Genomic DNA, 19,845 nt, shown 5'->3' with positions numbered 1-19,845 from the left:
CCGTTTTCTGTTCTGGAACTCCTGGTCCCATTTTGGGTTGGGCTTTGATTTAAATTGCATTAACAGAGGGATACAATCAAGATCAAGGGAAGTGCTAATACCACTCTATCAAGCCTTAGTAAGGCCACACCTAGAGTACTGCATCCAGTTTTGGTCACCACACTATAAAAAAGAGGTTGAGACTCTAGAAAAAGTGCAGAGAAGAGCAACCAGGATGATGAGGGGACTGGAGGCTAAAACATACAACGAACAGTTGCAGGAACTGGGCCTGGCCAGTCTTCGTGAAGAGAAGGACCAGGGGAGACAGGAGAGCAGTCTTCCAATATTTGAGGGGCTGCCCCAGAGACGAGGGGGTCAAGCTATTTTCCAAAGCCCCCGAAGGCCAGACAAGGAATAATGGATGGAAAGTGAACAAGGAGAGATTCAACCTAGAAATAAGGAGAAATTTTCTGACAGTGAGAAACAATCAACCCATGGAACAGAAGTTGCCCTTGGAAGTTGTGTGATCTTCATCACTTGAGTCTTTCAAGAAGAGACTGGAGTACCATCTGTTAGAAATGGTGTAGGGTCTCCAGCTTGGGCAGGGGGTTGGACTAGATGACCTACAAGGTCCCTTCCAACTCTGATTATCTGTTATCTGTCTGTTATCTCAAACCAAAGTGTATTTTAAAAAGTTGTCCGATGGCCTTTCATCCAGTAACTTGGCTCATCCCACTGAGGATGCTGTGCGCTTTTGTCGTTCTGGGGGATGACAAAAGGGGGACGGGGAAGAAAACGTGGTTTTTTTTTGTTTTTTTTACAAAATTCACAGGTGATACAAGCCGAGTATTATTTTTTAACCCCATCATAATAACTGAATGAGAATTCTTCAAAATACAAGCACTGGGGTCTTGGGGGCCAGACCTCAAATGAATTGCTTTAAGAAATGTTTTCTTTTTGTTTTCTAATTTTTAAAAATGAAAAATATTAAGCCCCTTTTCTGAAGTTGTTCTTTCCGAGTGCTTCTGAAGGGCCAGAAAGATTCAGCTGGGCATTTTCATGGATCATGGCCAGATCGTGGCCAGGGGTCAGTTCAAGTCATTTGGCCATCAGGAAAAGCCACCATGTTAGGAGGGCGCTCACGAGTGGAAAATTCAGCGCTGGGTCCTTGGCGCTGAGGTTTTGACCTGTTGCCTCTTTGCTCTGTGGGTTCACGAACTGCCTGTTTGAAGGGGTCCCTTCGCTGTCCAGGTCGTACGCAAGCTCTAGAAGGAAGGAAAGGAGAAAGAGAGAAGGTAACGAAGGAGGAAAGCGTGATGGCGAACCTATGGCATTTGTGCCAGCACGCGAGCTGCAGGCAAACTTACCTCACTGCGTATGTACGCGCCTCACGGCTGATTTTTGGCTGATTTGAGGCCTTGTTCGGGCTCCCAAAGGTTTGAGGAAAGCTTCTGCAGACTTCTGCAAGTTTTGTAGGCCGAAAACTAGCCCCGTTTCGTCACTTCCAATATTTTCGGAAAAACAGGAAGTGACAAAACGGGGCTAGTTTTCAGCCTGCAAAGCTTGCAGGACCCTGCGGAAGCTTTCCTCAAGCCTTTGGGAGGCCGAAAAAGGCCCCAAACTGGCTGAAAATCAGCTGTGAGGGGGCGGCAGGGGGTGGGGGCATTGCGCACACATCCATAGGGGCATAGGGGTGCACATTGCCTTCTGGGTACTGGCACACGAGCACGAGCGTGCAAGCACGTGCACAATTTTTGGCACCGGAGCCCAAAAAGTTTAGCCACCACTGTGATAGAGCTTAGGAACATTTGAGGCCTTTTAATAAAATGGTTGGTCTGGAAAAGTACCACCAGCCAAGCCTTCCTCAATAGACCCCTCAGGAAACACAACCAGATGAGATAATTCTGCTTTATGGACAGGACTGTGTATCGTCTGGCCCATCCACTGTGATCATTACGTTCACAGGTGATACCACCGTATTGGGTCTCGTTACAGGTGGAAGTGAAACAGCGTACAGGGGGGAGGTTCAAAAATTCTCCTCGTGGTCAGGGTGGGATTCTACCCATTCACACCTATTCGCTCGAACCGGTTGTTAACATTCTAAGCACGGAGGAACGCTGTTCCCTTCCCACCAAAGGGGTCCCTGTTTTTCTACTCGCATTTTTTACATGCTTTCGAACTGCTAGGTTGGCAGAAGCTGGGACAAGGAACGGGAGCTCACTCCGTTACGCAGCGCTAGGGATTCGAACCACCGAACTGCCGACCTTTCTGATCGACAAGCTCAGCCACTGAGCCACCGCATCCCTTTTTGTACACCTGTGCAGGCTTCGGTTCTATAGACAGGCTCCAGTGGACAATGAGGTCAGGGTGGAGAGAGAAGAATGGAAAAAGACAAACTTTTCTGCTGGGCACACCTTTGCTCAGGTGTGCACGGAGCTCCTTTCAAGAGACAAGCAGCTTCCCCCCATTGCTACAGGGCAAAGGTCTTCAAACTTGGCAAGTTTAAGACTTGTGGAATTCAGCTCCCCGAATTCCTGAGCTAACATGACTGGAGGAGGAATTCGGGGAGTTGAAGTCCACAAGCCTTCAAGCTGTTTGCAGGCCCCTGCTACAGAGCCTGGTGGAATCCTCCCTGCTAGTAAGCCAACGAATCTGTCCTGCTATTAACCCATCAACCCCACCAGATCTCCTCCGTAGCTCTTGCTGGCAACGTCGACGTGGACCCTGAAGCCCAACCAGGCTAGTCCCAAGAGAAAGAGCCTCTTTCCAAAGACGGGGCAGGAGGGGGAGGGCAAATCCGTGCTCCCAGCCTCCCCTTCCCAGACCCGCCTTTTGTGCCCCAGATTAGAGAATCGGCTGACACAAGGAGTAAATCATTAGCTCTGCTCCTCGGTGGCCCGGATCAGGTGGTGTTTTCCCTTCCCTCTGCCCCTGCCAAGCACGAGGAAGGTGGGGCTTCAAGGAGATTTTTTTTGGGGGGGGGATTTCCTTTCTTTTTGGGGGGATGGGGCGGGTGGTAAAAAGCCACCAGGGAGTGTTGAGTTGCTGAGATACCCCGTCTGCGTTTTTTTCCTTTCCCTTTTTTCGTACGGCAGCGTGACACACACCCAAAGTCTTGCGTGCTTGCTCGGACATGCAAGAGGAATGAGAGCTATTGAAGCTGTAAACCTGCAAATGTGTTTCTTCCATTTCCATGTCAACAAACGAAGAGGGGAGCACATTCCCCCGTGAAAAGGCCGCTTGAGTTCTGCCTCCACAGATGTTTGTCAGAGAGAAGCCCTTCCGAGCTGTCTTTGCTCCTGGACGCTCCTGGAAGTCCAACGCTTGAGAGCCAAACATCCATTGGAACTGCACCCAACAGGGATCCGGTGGTTTAGATTCAGAGAATGAGACTTCCAGGTTGGAAATGCCACTGTCACAGTTGCTTCCTCCAAGGGATTCTCCAATCCGGCAAAGATCCACCATTCACTGCCTTTCAAAGTCCCTTTTGGATCAAGAGGTCCTTCATCTGAACCAAAGGAGGTGTTCTGACCAAGGCTTCCTGAGACTGTAATTAAGCCCACGCTTAGTCCAAACAACTCTTTTTTTATTTCAACGCTAGGAATTATGTTCATTCCCAGCCGGTAATGAGTCCCAAACAGTTCCTCGAGATAAGCACCCACCTTTCTCTCCTTTGAATGGCTGCCAGCAACTAAAGTGCCAAATGAACTATTAAAAAACCAACCGAAGTACAAAATCCACACAGAGCTTCGAGGTTTAATCTGAAGAGAGTGAATGACTTTGCTTCCTGCAAAGGTTTCTCTACCTTTGCCTTTCCTTTATACCTTAGGGAAGGGGCAATCACCTCCCGAGTCGCCCCTTTTGTCTCAGCTGCTCTTGCCTTCTAGCAGCTCTGCTCGTACACGCACTGGGAACAGGCTCCCCTTGTTCCTCTGCCTCGCTGCTGTCAGATTCTGGAGGCTCCGGAGTCGGCACCCCACTCACGGATGGCCCTGGCCCCATCTCTGCATCGGATGCAAGACCCTCGGCCATGCAACCTATATTGCTCCCTTCTCTGTTTTTCCCTGCATGCCCTAGGATGAAGAGGGGGGTGGGGCAGGGTCTTCCTCTGAATTCCCTCTCCCTTGTTGTACCTCTCCCCTGCTCTGCCCAGCTGGACTTTGCCCTTCCTCAGCTTCTCCTACAGCCAGCGGAGCCACACTCCCACTCTCTGTCAACCGTGTGTCTTCCTCCTCGGATTCAGACTCCGACAGGGGCAGGACAGTCCACTTCATCCAGAATGAAGGAGGCCGGCGGCAGTGGCGGATTAAGGCCAACTGTGCCCTCAGCACTGACAAATCTTGGTGCCCACCTCCCTTGTCCATACTGTACCAACGAAGCCGTATTTGTGGTGCCCCCTTTGGGCCTGGTGCCCTAAGCAAGTGCTTAATCCGCCTCTTGGTTAACACACCACTGGCCAGTGCTAGAAAACAGGAAGGGGCCCCCTTCCCGTTTCGCAAGGGCCCCCGGAGATGCACAATAAGGAGGATTAATTTCCTTTGAGTAGTAGACCGATCTATTCATCTCGAACATCCCTCCTTGGCCTTCAGAAGCTGGTGGCCTACCAGGGAAACCCTGCCAGGCCCCAACATTTGGCCACAGGAATTCTGCTTTCTTTGCAACACAGACTCCGCTTCTCTTCTGCGGGAACAGGCTGTGCTGGGCGCCTCCCCCCAAACTCGCTCTGTGTCCAAGACCCTGCTGAGAAGGAACAGCCGCAAGAGAGATTGCCATGGTGAAGGGAGGCATCGGGCGCCCACTCCTGCTCCCTTCCTCACTGCCGCTTCCTGGCAAAGCCACCCTGAAGTTCTGCCGCCTGCTTATTTCCAGGAGATCCGCCTGCATTTCGGCCTTTCCATCCCCCACCCCGCAAAAAATTCGGCCCTGCTGTTTTTGCAAACAATCCCAGGTGCAAACCAGAGGTGGTATCCAGCCGGTTCTGACCAGTTCTGGAGAACCGGTAGCAGAAATTTGGAGCCGTTCGGAGAACTGGCAAATACCGCCTCTGACTGGCCCCGCCCCATCTATTCTCTGCCTCCTGAGTCCCAGCTGATCAGCTGGGTCTTCTTTGGTTGCCCTGCACAGGAGAACGGAGCTGGAAAGCAGGTCGGTGGAGGTGGGGAATGAATGGGGATTTTACAGCAGGGGTCCCCAAACTTGGCAACTTTTAAGACTTGTGGACTTCAACTCCCAGAATTCTCCCAGAAGCACAGCTGGCTGGAGAATTCTGGGAGTTGAAGTCCACAAGTCTTAAACTTAGCAAATTTGGAGACCTCTGTTTTACAGTATCCTTCCCCTGCCACGTCCCACCGAGCCATATCACACCCACCAAGCCAAGCCCACAGAACCAGTAGTAAAAATGTTTGAATCCAACCACTGGTACAAACATAGCTCTGCGTGGCCAGATGGGCTTGTTGACTTTAGGTAGGTTCCAGCGGGTGGGAACCGGGCACTGGCGAGGCCAAAGGATGCCCTGGTTCTTGTGCAATTTTTTAAAAAAGCTGAAGAAGGAGAGCAAAGATAAGATGGAGTAAAATCCATGGAAAAGGGGAGGAAAAAAAGGACAAATTCACTTCGCCTTGATCTTCAGAGCCAATCACCCGAAAGCCTACAGATATCTAAATTTGAGTTTAACCCTGAAGAGAGCGTGCTGTGTAACTTAACCGCTGTTTTAGAGAGGGAAGGTAGCTTTTCCAACAAGGGCCATCCAGGTGTTTGGACCACACCTCCCATCGCTCCCGGCTCATGAGCTAGAAGTTAGGAAGCGCGGCTCAGCCTGACTGGAGGACACCACTTAACTGCACGACTCGCTTTCTAATTAAACTGAGAGTTACAGGATTAAAATCACTCCATAATACAAAGATTGCATGGCGCAAAAGGTGTGCAACTGAATTCCCACATTATTTTAGGCACATTATAATTGCACACCACGTTTCCTTTCTTCTTATTTTTAAGGACATGACGCTAAAGACCGAAAACCTTATAATCCTTTGTTCTACGTACGCTGTTTGGAACAAAACCAGCCTCTTATAAACAAGGTTAATATTAACAAATAATAGCTTTTAAAGCTGCAAAGGAATCTTGAATCTTAAAATCCAGGTGGGACAAGGGCTAAACAATGCACAAAAGAACAAAGAACTGGAAAGGGGGGGTGGGGGGGTGGGAAATACACCCAGGAACAGCTGCATAACAATTCCAAGGATTTCATTTTGACGGCAGGAAGTCGAGAGTGTCTTGTGATCACATCCTAGAATCACAGTGTTGGAAGAAGGGACCTAAGAGGCCATCAAGTCCAACCCCCTACAGGAGTCATTCTACCATGTTCGATATTGCCAGCTTTCGTTTGAAAACCCCCAGTGAAAAGGAAGAAAATCACTCTGGGCATTAAATCTGTTTGGGACTTACTACGGTATATGAAACAATTTCTTTCAAGGCCGCATTGGTGCGTCTCCAAATAATATTCCTTCCTTTCCTTGGTTTTTGTTTGTTTGTTTGGTTTGTTTTTAAAGTAGATGCACCTTAACCAATGCAATCTTTCAGTTTTTCAGTCTGGGAATTTCTCGGGGGTCCATTTGAAGGCTCCCTTTCTCACTGTCATCGCCTTGAATGCTCCAAATTAGCCCAGCTCATTTCAATGTCCCCCATTCCAAGCCCTTCGTCATCTGGAATTTCTTAATGGCCTTTGGAAAAAGAAAAAAAAAAAGGAAGAAAAAGAAAAAAAGAGCCTTTTGATGCCTGGCACAATCTTGGTTTTCACTCTTACCTAACTCCTTCGTGGAGATGTTGCTGCAGCCAACACAAACTTTGACCAGTGAAATCGCGTATAGAGATTCCTTGGATGAAAGGGGCTTAGCCATTCCTCGGCGGCTGTTATTTCAAAACCCAAATATAACAAGGTGCGTTTTTTTTTTCTTCTTCTCCCAAGCGAGGAGGCAAAGAAGAGGGAGAGGCCTAGCACAGCCACGCCTGGGCTCTGCGTGAAAAGGCCCTTCCAACAGGCAGAGGCGGCACGTAATGGACCCGTTATGCGGTGCGTGAAAAGGGAAGCAACGGTGGCGTTGTATTCTCGTCTTAGCAATGATCTTGCTTCAGAATTTCATTCTGTTTAACATGCTGCCCCTTCCTTTAAAAATACCGCTCCCCGGCCACGGTGAAGGACAAGGCGCTCGCAAAATGCTCATTTGGGAACCGGCCGCCGTAGGGACACTTGTTCCGCGCCTTCTTAGGAACCCATCCGTACCGCCAAAAAGCATCCAAAAGACAATCAGGTGCTAGACCAGGGACGACCAAGTTCAAGGTCACGCTTGGCCCCAGGAAATAGTTGGGCAAAAAAAACCCATCTGTAAAATCCGACGTGGCTCACTTAACGACTGTCTCGCTTAGCAATGGAAATTTGGGTCCCGTGGACATAAGTTGAGGACTTCCTGCACGCGTAGGCCGGATTGTAGAGATGGGGCTTGCAGAGGAACCCACTTCTAGATGGGTTTCTTTCAAGGTTGGGACTTGCTGGTGCCTAGGATGACCAAACAGGACACAAGGAGAAGGAAAGCCCAAAGACCCAGATCTTCCATGCTTGTTCTTCTCGTTTTGGGAGGGGCGGGGTGGGGAGGATGCAAAGGAAGTTTTCTCCCCTTCTCCCCCATCTGCACCTGGGGAGGGTCTTCAGAAAGGCAGGGAAAGAGGGTGAGAAGGACAGGGGTCGTCTTGAGGAACGGCAGGAGGATTCCTCAGGTAAATCTTTGGCTTGGAGCCTCCACCTGTGGTTAAGGTGAATTTTCAGACATAGCAAAGCTCCCACACCTGGGAAGGTCTCAGCCTGAAAGCTGGAGGACAGGAGAGAAAGGACCATAAATGGAGACGGAGGAAACAAGGCCAAGACTTGCCCTTTGGGAGGAAAGCCAGGTTTTGTTCTGTTCCGCCAGGAAGTCCCGCTTGGCATGAAAGGCTGGGATTTCTCTCTCCCGAAACACCTGGCCAGGGATGACGAGCCTTAAGCAGCTGTGCTTGTTCCTCCCAGGAGAGCTTCCAGATCAAGATTTCCTTTTTCATAAAAAGGATGTGATGTCCTGATTGTGTTCTTATTTGGGAAGAAGGAAGGCCGGAGATTGTCGGCGTGGAAGAGGCAAGAAGCTTTGCAGTTCGACTGAGCCCCCAACTTTGAGTTCGGCCATTAGCACTTGTGAGCAGGAACCACCGCAAACCCCGTGAGAGATGCAAGACCCCCAGAACGCAAAGGGATGCGACACTAAGCCAGATTTGCAGACCATCTGGTTTACTATATCAAAATATAGCAATATATATTTCAATATACTGTTTATATGAAGATAGATAGATAGATAGATAGATAGATAGATAGATAGATAGATAGATAGATAGATAGATATGGGATAGATGACAGATGAGATGATAGAGATGATAGATAGATAGATGGATAATAGATAGGTAGGTAGATAGATAGATAGATAGATAGATAGATAGATAGATAGATAGATAGATAGATAGATAGATAATAGAGAGACCGAGAGAAAAATGGATGGATGGATGGATAGAGGATAGACAAATAGATGACAGATAGTTGAATGATAGAAGGAGGGAGACAGAGATAGAGGGATGGATGGATGGATAGAGATAGATAAATAGACAGATAGAAATAGACAGACAGACAGACAGACAGTTAGATAGGAGATAGGCAGGCAGGCAGAGTGTGTTTTAGCCTGCATTCGTTTTAGAAAGTTTTTACGATTATTATAAAGCAGTTTGGGATTTTTTTTTCTGTAATAAGTCTTTTAATCAGGATAAAAGCAAAAGTAAAAACAAAAAAGTAAGTTTTCTGGGAGTGAGAATCTTAAATCAGAATGAAAGCAATAGTGGTTTTTTTTTTAAAAAAAAACCCTTTTGGGGGTAATGAGAATGAAAATCCACAGAGAAGCAGTAATAGTATGACCAGCTTCAGCAATGACTAATTAGCTCAGAGCAGTGAGGTGGGAAGGATTTTTGTCTTCCTAAGTCTGACACACACACACACACACACACACACACACACACACACATGAAAACGGGAGGAGAGCAACATGACAAAATCTTCCATGGCTTAACTGTGGACTTTTGAGCAGGGCTGAGGGTCCCCTGAACGTCCTCTGACCAGCCACCCAGGACTAAAATCCAGGACTGTCTGGAGAAGCAAACCAAGTGCACCTGAAGCCGCTTAGAGTGAAACCCCAAATGACGGTGCGGGAAGGATATTACTAACTTCCCCAAAATTGCTGCTCACGTCCCACCGGGCCGCTTGAGGGAACTGCAAATAGAAACAGGAAAAAAAACACCTCCTGCCCCTCGTCCCAAAAAATATCCTTCAAGAACAGCTGCTGGACAGAGCAGTTTCTTCACGCCTGACCCTCCCAGTCCTGAAATAGGGACCAGGTGGAGGCCGCAAGTGAGGGGATTGGCACAGGTAGGGCACAGGAGCAAGGAAGGTGGGTGGGGGGGCAGAATCAAGGGAGGGGGAACTCTTCAGGCTGCCATTATTCCAAGCCAGCAGTGGAATATAGTCACTGTAGTTCAGCCTATCCGGAGGAGTTGGGAAGAGCTGAGCCGAGGCTCAAAATCCTCAAAATGCGGGCTATTCTTGCAGCATTTCCCCATTTTTTACATTTTGGAAAAGGCAAAAAGCAACAGAGCAGAAATAAAGAGTTGAAATAACAGAATTTGTCAATATATCTACATAAGAGGATGTATAAATAAGAGAGTAAGACAAACAAACAGGAGTTTCTCCTAGCGGATGAGACAGAGGCAGGAGCGGGATTCAAAAAACCCAGCAACCGGTTCGCTGCCCAGTTGCTGGGTGGGCGTGGCCATGCTGGGCGTGGCGTACCGGAACTTGCAGGAGGACCATTTTTCGCCTTACCCAGAGTCCGGAGGCTTCCCTCGGGCCTCTGGGAGGTCGAAAGCGGCCTTCCCTGGGCTCTGGAGGCCCTCTGGAAGCCGGAAACAGTCCTGTGTCGACTCAAAAATATTCCTCTTGTCTTCTGGAGTTGTCAGCAGAAAGGGAGCGGAGGGAACAATGCATACCTTAGATAATTGCAAGGCAGCCGAAGCTTCTGGCGCGCAAGATTATTACCGGAGAGCATGATTGAGGACTCTTGGCTATGGATGTGTCCCATTGGAGAATATACATCCAGGGGTTGGGGGAAGACCAGAGTCAAGAGTGAAAGGAATGATGTGCCTCGGTGTTGGCTGCACCCAGGTAAGGCCGACATGTTCCCTCCTAATGATGTTTTTAAACTCTGAGAGATGCGCGATTCAAATGGAAGTGGATTGTCGGAGCCATGACAGCCAGCCAACACTCACAATAAATCAATGACTCCCCCAGTTTCCTCCACAGCCACCAGAGCCCCACTCCCACTCCCTGTCAGATGCTCAGCCTCCCCCTCCGAATCAGATTCCAACAAGGGCATGACAGCTCTCAAGCCACGCAGAGGCATTCAGCAGCAAAAACCAGTCAAGCAAACACTTTAAGTCTGTCCAGGGATTGTTTTGAATCAAACCTTTACAAGCAATTTTAAAAACTATCCTTAAAAAAATAAAAAATAAATCACCGTACGGAGGATAGTTATGGGTCTGATAGGACAGGCCATCGTCCTCAACTTTGGACAGTAACAGAGCCCAGAATTATGGCAGTAAGTCATGCCAGTTGTTAAGCAGGTCACCACAGGGCCACGCCACGTTATTTTACTTTGGTGGCGCTCCTTACGCAGACACCTTGGTCACTAAGAGAATCCACTGTACTCAACGGATAGGGGGTGGGGTTTTTTTTGCCGAAAGCCAGAAACAAACGCCAGTTTTTGCTCAACAACATCACAAAACCGTGGCTATGTGACTGCAAGAAGCTGTAAAAACAGCTGCAAATGTGAGTTGTGGGTTGCCAACACTCCAAATGGGGATCCTGTGACAGCTCTCAGAACATTGAAAGTGGGCTGTAAATAACTTTTGGGAAGTCGGAACAGTTGGTGAGCAAGCGGTGGCGAGTTGAGGGCTGCCTGTGCAGCATTTCTCTTCCGCCTCGTCTCCTTTTCGTTCCTTCTAACTAAGGGTGGAAATGGAGGCGCCGCTTATGAGATGCTCTTGGACCCGGCCCCAGTGGGGGGAGGCTGTGCCCCCTCCCCCGGTCAGCACGACTCGCCATCAGGGAGGGCGAAACCCGGCAGCTTCCCTTGCGAGAGTCCCGGATGGGGAAGCCTCTCCTTTGAGGGCGTAAAAGCAGGAAGTGGAACCCAGCCAGCTACACGTGTTTCGGGGGGGTGGAGGAGGCGCCGCTTTCCATTTGACAGAGCGAAAGTATAGCTGTGGGAACAGGAGTTGCTGGCAGGGAAGTTGAGAAGAGGAAGGGGAGAGGCGAGGCCCTTCTCACCCACCCTCCCACCCACCCACCTGACGGGCATCCTGTGCAGATGGACCACTGAGCAGAAGTCAACAACTCTCGGCACTGAAAACTTTTGGAAATAAGGAAGGTCTCCTCCTCTTCTTCCTTCTCCCTCTCCTCCTGTTCTCTTCCTCCTTTTTCCTTCTTTTCTTCCTCTCCTTCTCCTTCTCTTCTTCCTTCTCCTTTTTCTCCTCCTGCTCCTCTCCTCCGCCTCTTCCTCCTCCTCTTCTTCCTCCTGTCCTCTTCTTCCTTCTCCTCTTCTCCTTCTCCTCCTCTTCTCCCTTCTCCCTCTCCTCCTGTTCCCTTTCTCCTTTTTCCTTCTCTTCTTCCTCTCCTCCATCTCTTCTTCCTTCTCTTCCTCTTCTTCTTCCTCCTCTTCCTCTCCTCCTCCTCCTCCTCTTCCTTCCTTCCTCTCTCCTTCCTTCTCCTCTCCTCCTTCTCCTCTCCTTCCTTTTCCTCCTCCTGCTCGTCTCCTCCATCTCTTCTTCTTCCTTCCTCCTCCTCCTCTTCTTCTTCCTCCTCTTTCTCTTCCTCTCCTCTTCTTCTTTCTCCTCCTCCTCTCCTCCTCTTCTCCTCTCCTCCTCCTGCTCCTCTCCTCCATCTCTTCTTCCGTCTCCTCCTCCTTGCTTCTTCCTTTTGTTCTTCCTCCTCCCCCTCCTCCCCCTCCCACCACAAACCGCCTGCCTGTCTTTTCAGGCCACTGCTGTGTCTCCAGACCAAAACAGGACGAGTATCCTGATTGTAAGCAGCCACACACACACACACACATACACAGCCCCTCCAGATTTGACATCGAACCTAATTCACACAACCGGGGACGAGTGACCCAACCCAACTTACTACTGAAGAACCACCCTGGACCGGCATTGGCTAAAAACAACACAGTCCCTTCCGACAGGCTAAAAAGTCTGCCTGGAAATTTGCTCCCTGGTAGGCAGGGACGGAAACAATGCTGCAGTCATTGAGTTAATTCAGGATTTCCGGCTTGATTCCTTCCCTCCCCTCAACAAATAGGCACCGACTAAGGGCTGCGGCCTGCACGTTTCTTTATTTCGCTCCTTGCAAGAAGTATCTGTTTTAGGGTTCTTCTCTACTGAAGATCATCTGTTCCGTGGTTTGGTCCCCGCGCCCCAACAGAAGCCCCTCGTCTTGGGCTGGACTAGAGGACCTTCAAGGCCCCATTCCAGCTCATTCATTCCATTCTGTTTCTTAGCAGCGGAGGGGCTGTTCCTCTCCCCATCACCACCCAGGGAGGCCAGGAGGGGGCGGCTGGGAAAAAGGCACCTGGGGCCAAGACACCTCCAGGGTAGAATTGCCTGGCCAAGGAGGCTCGGTTAGATTTTAATTAGGCCCCAGGAATGTCTTATTTTTGGCCTCATCTTCTGGGTCTGCCTACCCAGCTGTAAATCCATTTTTAATTGGTGTTGAGTGTTTGTTTTGTTGTCCACTGCCCTGAAATTTGCAACATATAAATTGGTAGCTTGCAAATGCTGAACTGTGCTGAGAACGTGCCTTAACCCCTTGTTTTCTCTTCTCTTCTCTTCTTCTTCTCTCTCTCCCGCATCAGTCCTTTTGCTTAGAGCAATGAGGACTAGAATCCTTCCATTCTCTCATTCACCCTTCTCCCTCCCTCCCTCCTCGTCCTCCCTCCCCTCCCTTCTTTCCTTCCTTCCTCTTCCTTCCTTCTTCCCTTCCTTCCTTCCTTCCCTCCCTCCTTCCTTCTTTCCTTCCTTCCCTCCCTCTTTCCTTCCTTCCCTCCTTCCTTCCTTCCTTCCTCCCACTGAATATCCCAACCAACCAAGGCACCTGAAGAAAAGCGTGGAAATTCGCACACAGAACTTTCTAAACTCTCCCTTGACTAACCAGTGGGGCGGCCCCTGTATCGATTCGGGTCGATTCCTTACACAACCCACAGAATAATGCGGACAGCCTTGCGCCTCCAACCTCTGCCCCAACCGGGTCCTTCCACAAACCACGTTCTCCGGGGGAGCCACCGCAACGGTTGTTCCGCCCACCTGCCAAACCCACTCCGAAGTCCAGCAGCCACCCTCTTCCCCCCACCCACCCCCCGCTAATGAACTGAAGGTAGGGGAGGCTGCTAATTCAGAGCAGAGCAGCCGAGACGGGAGGAGATTTTCCGAAATTCTCGCCGGGGACCCCAAAGGGGCCTTGGAGCCCCCTTGTCTCGGCCTGGGATTGCGGGAGAGAAGAACGATGGGAAGCTTTTCGCTTGAGAAATCCAAGTCGATCGGAAAGGGGCTCAACGCCCCCCCTGCCCCCCCCCCCCAGCTGGCTGGCTCTTTTTCCTGCAGCTGCAGCTCATTAAGGAAAAAATTGTCATGAGATCAAATCACAGTTTGTGTTGTTTGGGTCTTCGGGAGGCTGGGTAGAGAACCGGCCTTAGGAAACCCACCGGGGCCTCCTCCTTCGAACCCGGTTTCTCGGGCCAGGGAAGGTAACACCCGCTCTGGCTTCTCCCCATGGTCTTTCATCATCCTCATCATCGGAGTGTTTGATTTACGGAATAAGGATGTGCAGGACTGCCAGTGTGCATGTGCGTGCGCGCATACACACACAACACACACACGCACACGCACACAAGAATCTGACAGGCAGCACCTTCTCTGCTTCCATCTCATGAAGTGCCAGGTAATTGGAGCAGATCAAGGGGAGGGAATTGATGGAAGGAAGCATCTGGACTCATTTGAAACATTTTCTGTCTTTTTTTTTCTTTCCCCCTCTTTCAACGTGAAAGCTCTCAGGACTGATTCTTTCCAGGTTCGGTTGCTTTCGGTCGTGGGAAATGGGCAACCGGAGCTTTGGAGCCTGAAGGGAAGGTGTAGTCCAACATTCACCGTGTGTGAGGCCAGCCAGGAAAGAGAAAGAAAGAAAGAAAGAAAGAAAGGAAGGAAGGAAGGAAGGAAGGAAGGAAGGAAGGAAGGAAGAAAGAAAGAAAGAAAGAAAGAAAGAAAGAAAGAAAGAAAGAAAGAAAGAAAGAAAGAAAGAAAGAAAGAAAGAAAGAAAGAAAGAGTGAATGGAAGGAAAGGGAAGGAAAAACAGAGTACAGGAGGGAAGGGAAGGAAAGGAAAAAAAGGAAGGGAAAAGAAGGAAAGGGAAGGGAAAGTTAGGGAAGGAAAGACAGAGTTCAGGAGAGAGGGAAGGGAAGGGAAGGGAAAAGAAAGTAAGGAAAGGAAAACAGACCCTGTTCTTGGAAATTCTTGCTATGCTTTTTTGATCAGGACATTGTAAATAGTTGTGTTTTTCCAACACTTCCCCCAAAACAGGCCACTAAAATCTGGCTTTTTAAAAAAAATCAAGATTCCTGACACCGCAGAAGCTGCAAACGTGTCTGATACGCTGGAAAGAGCACAAATTCAAATTCTTATCTTAAATGCTTGGGTTCTATCTCTTTCCTGGCCTCCTGACCTCATGCTTCTTCCACCCTCTTTCCCACGGAGGCCTTGCGTCACACTTACAACCACAGGTTTCTCTTAGCAACCCTGGTGACTTGCTTCATGACCCTCGTAAAGAACGGCTATAAATCAAGTCCAGTCATGCGGTGCTTCAACTTACAACTGTGAGGACTTAACGGTCGAGATTCCGGTTCCCAACCACGGCCATAAGTCCAGAACTCCCTGCAATTCAATCTTGACTGTCACCTCATAACCAGGGGTGGAATTCTACCGGTTTGGACCGGTTCTATAGAACCGGTTGTTATGATGCTGCACAGTTTGGAGAACCAGCAAATCGTGTCCCTGGCTGTCCCCGCCGCTCTCCGCCCGCTCCTCCCCGTCCCCTAACTCCGATTCCACCTTACCCGCCAAAAACCTTAACTGGTTCTTCCCTTTCAATTCCCCGTCTCCAGAAGCCGCAGCCTCGTTGCAGACATCTTCATCATCACAGTCCCCACTTTCGGCCCCCTCCTCATCGTCAAGGCGCTCCAGGTTTTTCCGGCGTGAGGCAGACATGCCTTTGAGCAGCTGGAAGTAGACAAGTCAAGAGGGGATGGCTTAGAAAAACACTAGACTGGATAGGTTCACATTAGCAACCCAAGAGAAAGAACAACCTGAATATTATACGATACGGGGTTCATTTTTATCAATGATTGGGAAATAAACGGGCAAGTTAGAAACTAAAGAAGACTAGCATTAAAATAGTCAACACGAGGTAAGAATTAAAAATGTTAAGTTGGGGAATCTTAGAAGAATTAGATATATGATGTAGATTAGTACGATGTGTAAGAATAGAGCATTAAAGTAAAAGCAATGAATATGCATCAACTATCATGGTTATTGCACAAGGTATGTATACTCAGACGACAGACTGTTCAAATGAGAGATGGAATGTTTGTATAAATAAAATAAAATATAATATAATAATAATAATGAAGAGGAGGAGGAGGAGGAGGAGGAGGAGGAGGAGGAGGAGGAGGAGGAGGAGGAGGAGGAGGAGGAGGAGGAATGGCTTCAGAGAAGAACTTATCTAGTCCGAGGCCAGTCAGAAGTTCAGGATGCTCCTAAATTTATGTTTCTCTGAAAAGGTCCCAGAGCACCAAGGGAAAGAATTTTATTTTTTCTTTAATTTTTTTGGGTACCTCGCCTTTATTATTTTAACTCAACGCGGCAAACATATCCCACACAACTTCCTCCTCCTATTTTCCCCATAACAACAGCCCTGTGAGGTCGGATGCAGAGGTGGTATTCAGCCAGTTCGCACAGGTTCTGGAGAACCGGTAGTGGAAATTTTGAGTAGTTTGGAGAACCAGCCAAGGCCACCTCTGACTGGTTCTGTCCCCATCTATTTTCTGCCTCCCATCAAGTCCCAGCTGATCAGCTGGCTCTTCTTTGGTTGCCCTGCACAGGAGAACGGAGCTGGAAAGCAGGTTAGTGGAGTGGGGTGGGAAGGGGGATTTAGCAGTATCCTTTCCTTGCCACACCCACCAAGCCAAGCCACGCGCACAGAACCCCTAGTAAAAAAAATTGAATCCCACCACTGGTAGGGTGGACCGAGAGAGAGAAGGACTGGCCCAAAATCAACCAGCTGACTTTCATGATAAGACAGAACTAGCACTCACCGCCTCCGGCTTTCTGCCTTGGTGCTTTAACCCCTGGCTGTTTTTACGTAGACACAAGAGCTGGACCCACAAGCAACACCCAGCTCCTTTGAAACAACCCTCTGGATTCCTCTCTTCCCACACAGACCCACCTCTGATGGCTTCTCTGGTTTTAAATAACTGCGACCATGGGGGGGGGGGCGTTGGCTGCAGTTTTGACTGGGCGTCCTTCTGTGGGACGAGGCGGGGCCCGGAGAAAGCCATAATCAGCAGGCCGAAGGGCTCAATAAGCAGGTTCCAGCCTAATGACCGTTTACGCAGCTGCAAGAGTTTAAGTGGCAAAGTGAGCGCTCCTCCCGTTGCCAAACCCCCCCAAAACGGTGGAGGGACAGGCAGATGACACAACTCTAGAAGCAAACTGGCCAAGTCCCGGCAGGATTTGTGTGTGTGGGGGGGTGTCATCGCACAGAACACACACGCAGCTTTCCCCGCATCAACATGGAGACCTCCTCTTAGGTGGAACGGAAGTCTTTCCCGCTCTCCGAATCTACTTCGAGACACGGCAACTCCAAACATCTAGATGGGGGGTCTCCAACCTTGGCCACTTTTAAGTCTGGCCGACTTCAACTCCCAGAATCCCCCAGCCAGGCTAAAAGTGGCCAAGGTTGGAGACCCCTGATCTAGATGATGTTGGGCTTACCTGAGATGACAGGTGAGTTTAGGGATGCCAGATTTGTGACATTTATCAGATGGCCTCTGAGGGGAGGGCATTGTGGGTGGCAGAAATTGGCCAGGAAATGTCCGACATGCTACCCTTACAGCACTGTGAAACTATCGCTTCTTAAACCAAGGTTTGCTGGATGTTGCTGAACTCAGGCACTATCACACAAAGCCCAAATCATGGCTTACAGAGCACCGTAGACAAAGTCCACATATCTTGCTATGCTTACTTTTTAACTATGTTTACATGCTCTGGTTCACCTTTGTTGCAAATCCAAGCACCATGGTTTACAAGCCATCAAAAAAAAAAAAAAAAAAACCCAACCACACCCCAAATAAGATTCCAGCTCAGTGCAATATTACAAACTATTCTAAAAACACGAGTTCCAGGTATACTTGTAAGAGAAGAAACAGACATCTTGCGCATCTCCGGAACTAAAATTATATTTATTATACTTACTAACCTTTCGTCAGTCTCTGCTGACATCGTCAGAGTATTAAGCTACCATTACAGAGATCTATGCCTTTATATATCATTAATCAATTTAGCCCTTGCAAGCGTGATAGGCCCTTCCAACCGCCTCCCACCTGTAATTAACTGTTGTTTTTGCTTACATACATACATACATACATACATACATACATACATCAAACATGAATCATGAAACAAAACCAGCCATTGGTGACTTTAATGGTTGAGTGATGAAGGAGAATTTCAAAAGGACTTGGGTTGAAATTGGTCAGAGACAAGGCAGAGATAGCTAGATAGCTCTGAATTAGGATTTTCCGTTCTTTTGAGCCACGAAACCGTCTCCTTTAATTGAGTCTGCATGAGGGAAAGGAATTTAATAAACGGAGACATTCCAAGGTCTGCAACGGAGATGCTTCACATACTTTTCCAGAACTTTGGAACATCAATCAAGCTTAGAAGGTTGGGAAAAGTTGATAAAGGTCTTCCCAGCTGAAACAAGACCCAGAATCGAAGGGGGGATGGGAAAAGAAGGGATGGAAGGGAGGGTTGAGAGGTGGAAGAGAACAAGCCAGAGAAGATGGGAGTCCTCCCTCATCTTCCGTTCAGTTGCTTGTCCTTTTTCGTGTACCTCCTTCCGTCTGAGGACCTCGAGGGAGAGAAAAAAGCAACGGGTCAGGGTTGTTTCTCTGGCTAGCATCTTCTTGCTCATTTGCCAGAACTGGATGTCTCTCCATCTACCACAATTCCCGAGCTGGGAAACGAACATGGGGATTGTGATTTTTTTAAAAAAAAAAAATTCTTCTGAAAGGGACCACACAGTCATACGTGGGAAGGCTCTGCTTGGTTGCGTGCTGGATCAGTTCATGCGTCGTATTTTTTCGGACCATGACTGATCGGATAAACCAGGGGTCCCCAAACTTGGCCACTTTAAGACTTGTGGACTTCAACTCTCAGCCAAGCTGGCTGAGGAAGTCCAGGAGTTGAAGTCCAAAAGTCTTAACGTGGCCAAGTTTGGAGACCCCTGGGACAAGCCGTAATTGCTGAGCTCCCACAACCCTTAAAGCCTTAAACCATGTTTCCCAGTTAGGATATCTGGCATGTGCTCTTTTGCACAAGCCCTGGCAGCAGGGCGGTGATGTGGAAGCCATCTGGGTTAACCCTCGGTCTGTGAGATGACTCGATGTCTCAATAAACAAATTTGGTTAATTGCTGCAGTGTGTTGCACAACCCCCGTTTCCTTTTTTCTTGTTTACTTTTGACACACTCCTGTTAGGTTGATAAATGCCCCCCACATGTGGTGGGCTCCTCAAAGAGAGGCCTGCTCCCTTTGAAATCCAAGAGGGGATGCCAAGGTGTTGATTAAATGCCAGTCTGCCTGGACAGCTGGCAAAAAGAGGGCTGTGGGGGGGGGGGGAGGACAACAGAGGCCACAGGCTTTCCCATCTCAGAGAAATAGAAATTTAACCAAGCAGAGCCCCCCGCCCAACATTTTGGAGCTGCAGACCAAGTTCAGCTCAGCTCATTCCCGGTCGAGATGGGAGAAGCTCAACCTTCTCTTCTTGATCTTCCCTTTCCAAGGAACCTAATAGCTGCAGTGGTGCAGTGGTCAGAGCGCAGTACTGCAGGCTATACTTCTGCTGACTGCCGGCTGACTGCAATTTGGCAGTTCGGATCTCACCAGGCTCGAGGTGGACTCAGCCTTTCGTCCTTCCGAGGTGGGTAAAATGAGGACCCAGATTGTTGAGGGCAACATGCTGACTCTATAAACCACTTAGAGAGAGCTGTAAAGCACTGTGAAGTGGTATATAAGTGCTACTGCTGTTGCCCTTCCTTCCTTCCTTCCTTCCTTCCTTCCTTCCTTCCTTCCTTCCTTCCTTCCTTCCTTCCTTCCTTCCTTCCCAGTGGTTAGAATGCAGTATTGCAGGATAACTCTGCCCACTGCCAGCAGTTTGATTTCCATTAGCTCAAGGTTGACTCAGCCTTCTGTCCTTTTGAGTGGGTAAAATGAGGACCTACATTGTTGGGGGCAAGAGGCTGACTTTGTAAACCACTTAGAGAGGGCTATATACCACTACGAAGTGGTATATAAGTCTGCTATAAACGGATATTTGGATAGGTTTTGGGAGAGACTAGCCTTTGGGCTGCAAGAAGGGAAGCTGCTTG

At 48.9% G+C, this 19,845-nt stretch overlaps 1 protein-coding gene across 1 annotated transcript in view; it reads right to left on the bottom strand.

Moving 5' to 3' along the window:
- Positions 1-946: 946 nt before the first annotated feature.
- The window catches only part of GPC3 (glypican 3), a 78,772-nt gene continuing 59,873 nt past the window's right edge, over positions 947-19,845 (bottom strand). Inside the window, exons 7-8 of the mRNA XM_026716561.2 lie at positions 15,255-15,417; positions 947-1,244 (exon numbers count right to left, since the gene is read on the bottom strand). Of these exons, the coding sequence (XP_026572346.1) occupies positions 1,078-1,244; positions 15,255-15,417 (330 nt within the window). The 3' untranslated portion in view covers positions 947-1,077. The remainder of the gene's footprint in view (positions 1,245-15,254; positions 15,418-19,845) is intronic.

The sequence above is a fragment of the Pseudonaja textilis genome, chromosome 12 (genome assembly GCF_049901715.1).
Source record: "Pseudonaja textilis isolate UNSWEBS1 chromosome 12, rPseTex1.2, whole genome shotgun sequence".
Lineage (NCBI taxonomy): Eukaryota > Metazoa > Chordata > Lepidosauria > Squamata > Elapidae > Pseudonaja > Pseudonaja textilis.
Note: the sequence above shows the minus strand (reverse complement) of the source record. Positions and strands in the feature narration are given on the sequence as shown.